The 2,613-nt window shown below is 57.1% G+C and overlaps 2 protein-coding genes across 2 annotated transcripts; both read right to left on the reverse strand.

Annotated features, from left to right (window-relative positions):
• Positions 1-11: 11 nt before the first annotated feature.
• Positions 12-1,058, reverse strand: LOC121864594 (uncharacterized protein DDB_G0290685-like). Its single transcript, XM_042363655.1, has one exon. The coding sequence runs from the start codon at positions 1,056-1,058 to the stop codon at positions 12-14; it is 1,047 nt and encodes a 348-aa protein (XP_042219589.1).
• LOC121864595 (uncharacterized protein DDB_G0290685-like) lies at positions 1,055-2,551 on the reverse strand. The gene has a single exon (XM_042363657.1). The coding sequence runs from the start codon at positions 2,549-2,551 to the stop codon at positions 1,055-1,057; it is 1,497 nt and encodes a 498-aa protein (XP_042219591.1).
• Positions 2,552-2,613: the final 62 nt, after the last annotated feature.

The raw sequence follows: 2,613 nt of genomic DNA on the forward strand, positions 1-2,613 counted from the left end.
GACATAGCCGCTCACGTGGAAAACGCAGCTTCATCACTGTCAGTTAGGATATTGTTCACCAAGAAACCTTCCTTAGCCTCTCCCATATTAAGTGGAGCTGTGTCTCCTTGCTGCGTCTCTCTTGCCTTGGCCTCATTGTCTCCTCTCGCTGTGTCTCCTTGCTGTGTCTCCATGGCTGTCTCCTCCTGATTGTGGCCTCCTGACTGTCTCCTCCTCGCTGTGTCTCCTCGCTGTGTCCCCTCGTGGCTGTGTCCTCCTGATTGTGGCCTCCTGATTGTCTCCTCTCGCTGTGTCTCCTGCTGTGTCTCCATGGCTGTGTCCTCCCTGATTGTGGCCTCCTGTTGTCTCCTCCTCGCTGTGTCTCCTTGCTGTGTGTCTCCATGGCTGTCTCCTCCTGATTGTGGCCTCCTGATTATCTCCTCCTCGCTGTCTCCTTGCTGTGTGTCCTCGTGGCTGTGTCCTCCTGATTGCGGCCTCCCCTGATTGTCTCCTCCTCGCTGTCTCCCTTGCTGTGTCCTCATGGCTGTTCCTCCCTGATTGTGGCCTCCTGATTGTCTCCTCCTCGCTTGTGTCTCCTTGCTGTGTCCCTCGTGGCTGTGTCCTCTGATTGTGGCCTCCTGATTGTCTCCTCCTCGCTGTGTCTCCTTGCTGTGTCCTCGTGGCTGTCTCTCCCTGATTGTGGCCTCATTGTCTCTCTCGCTGTGTCTCTTTGCTGTCCCCTCGTGCTGTGTCCTCCCCTGATTGTGGCCTCTGATTGTCTCCTCCCTCGCTGTGTCTCCTTGTCTCGTGGCTGTGTCCCTCCCTGATTGTGGCCTCCTGGTTCTCTCTCTCTGCTGTGTCTCCTTGCCTTGTCTCCTTACTGTGTCCCCTCCCCTGGTGCCTCTGTTGTCTCCTCCTCGTGTGTCTCCTTGCTGTGTCTCCTTGCTGTGTCCTCCTGATTGTGGCCTCCCTGATTGTCTCCCCTCCTCTGTGTCTCTTTGCTGTGTCCTTGTGTGCTGTGTCCTCCTGATTGTGCCTCTGATTGTCTCCTCCTCGCTGTGTCTCCCTTGCTGTGTCATAGCTGTGTCCTCCGATTGTGGCCTCCTGATTGTCTCCTCCTCGCTGTGTCTCCTCGCTGTGTCCTCGTGGCTGTGTCCTCCTGTTGTGGCCTCCCGATTGTCTCCTCCTCCTGTGTCTCCTTGCTGTGTCCTCGTGGCTGTGTCCTCTGTTGTGGCCTCCTGATTGTCTCCCCTCTCTGTGTCTCCTTGCTGTGTCTTCCATGGCTGTGTCCTCTGTTGTGGCCTCCTGATTGTCTCCTCCTCGCTGTGTCTCCTTGCTGTGTCCTCGTGGCTGTGTCCTCCCTGTTGTGGCCTCTGATTGTCTCCTCCTCGCTGTGTCTCCTTGCTGTGTCCTCCTGGCTGTGTCCTCCTGATTGTGGCCTCCTGTTGTCTCCTCCTCGCTGTGTCTCCTCGCTGTGTCTCCATGTGTCCTCCTGATTGTGGCCTCCTGATTGTCTCTCCTCGCTGTGTCTCCTTGCTGTGTCTCGTGGCTGTGTCCTCCTGATTGCGGCCTCCTGATTGTCTCCTCCCTGCTGTGTCTCCTCGCTGTGTCTCCATGGCTGTGTCCTCCCCTGATTGTGGCCTCCTGATTGTCTCCTCCCTCGCTGTGTCTCCTTGCTGTGTCTCGTGGCTGTGTCCTCCTGTTGTGGCCTCCTGATTGTCTCCTCCCTCGTGTCTCTCCTGCTGTGTCTCCCATGGCTGTGTCCTCTGATTGTGGCCTCCTGATTGTCCCCTCCTCGCTGTGTCTCCCTGTGTCCTCGTGGCCTGTCCTCTGATTGTGGCCTCTGATTGTCTCCTCCCGTTGTGTCTCCTTGCTGTGTGTCCTCGTGGCTGTGTCCCTCCTGATTGTGTCTCCGCTGTGTCTCCTTGCTGTGTCCTCGTGGCTGTGTCCTCCTGGTGCCTCTGATTGTCTCCTCCTCTTGTGTCTCTCTCTGCTGTGTCTCCATGGCTGTGTCCTCCTGATTGTGGCCTCCTGATTGCTCTCTCCTTGTGTCTCCCTGCTGTGTCTCCATGCTGTCTCCTCCTGGTGTGGCCTCCTGATTGTCTCCTCTCGCTGTGTCTCCTTGCTGTGTCCTCATGTCTGTCTCCTCATTGTGGCCTCCTGTTGTCTCCTCCCTCGCTGTGTCTCCTTGCTGTGTCCTCGTGGCTGTGTCCTCCTGATTGTGCCTCCTGATTGTCTCCTCCTCGCTGTGTCTCCTTGCTGTCCTCGTGGCTGTGTCCTCCTGATTGTGGCCTCCTGATTGTCTCCTCTCGCTGTGTCTCCTTGCTGTGTCTCCTGGCTGTGTCCTCCTGATTGTGGCCTCTGATTGTCTCCTCCTCGCTGTGTCTCCTTGCTGTGTCCTCGTGCTGTCCTCTGATTTGGCCTCCTGATTGTCTCCTCCTCGCTGTGTCTCCTTGCTGTGTCTCCATGGCTGTGTCCTCCTGATTGTAGCCTCTCCTGATTGTCTCCTCTTCGCTGTGTCCTCGTGGCTGTGTCCTCCTGATTGTGTCCTCCCTGATTGTCTCCTCCTCATGTCTCTCCTTGCTGTGTCCTCGTGGCTGTCTCCTCCTGATTGGCCTCCTGGTGTCTCCTCCT

This window comes from Homarus americanus, unplaced genomic scaffold (assembly GCF_018991925.1).
Source record: "Homarus americanus isolate GMGI-L3 unplaced genomic scaffold, GMGI_Hamer_2.0 scaffold25061, whole genome shotgun sequence".
NCBI lineage: Eukaryota > Metazoa > Arthropoda > Malacostraca > Decapoda > Nephropidae > Homarus > Homarus americanus.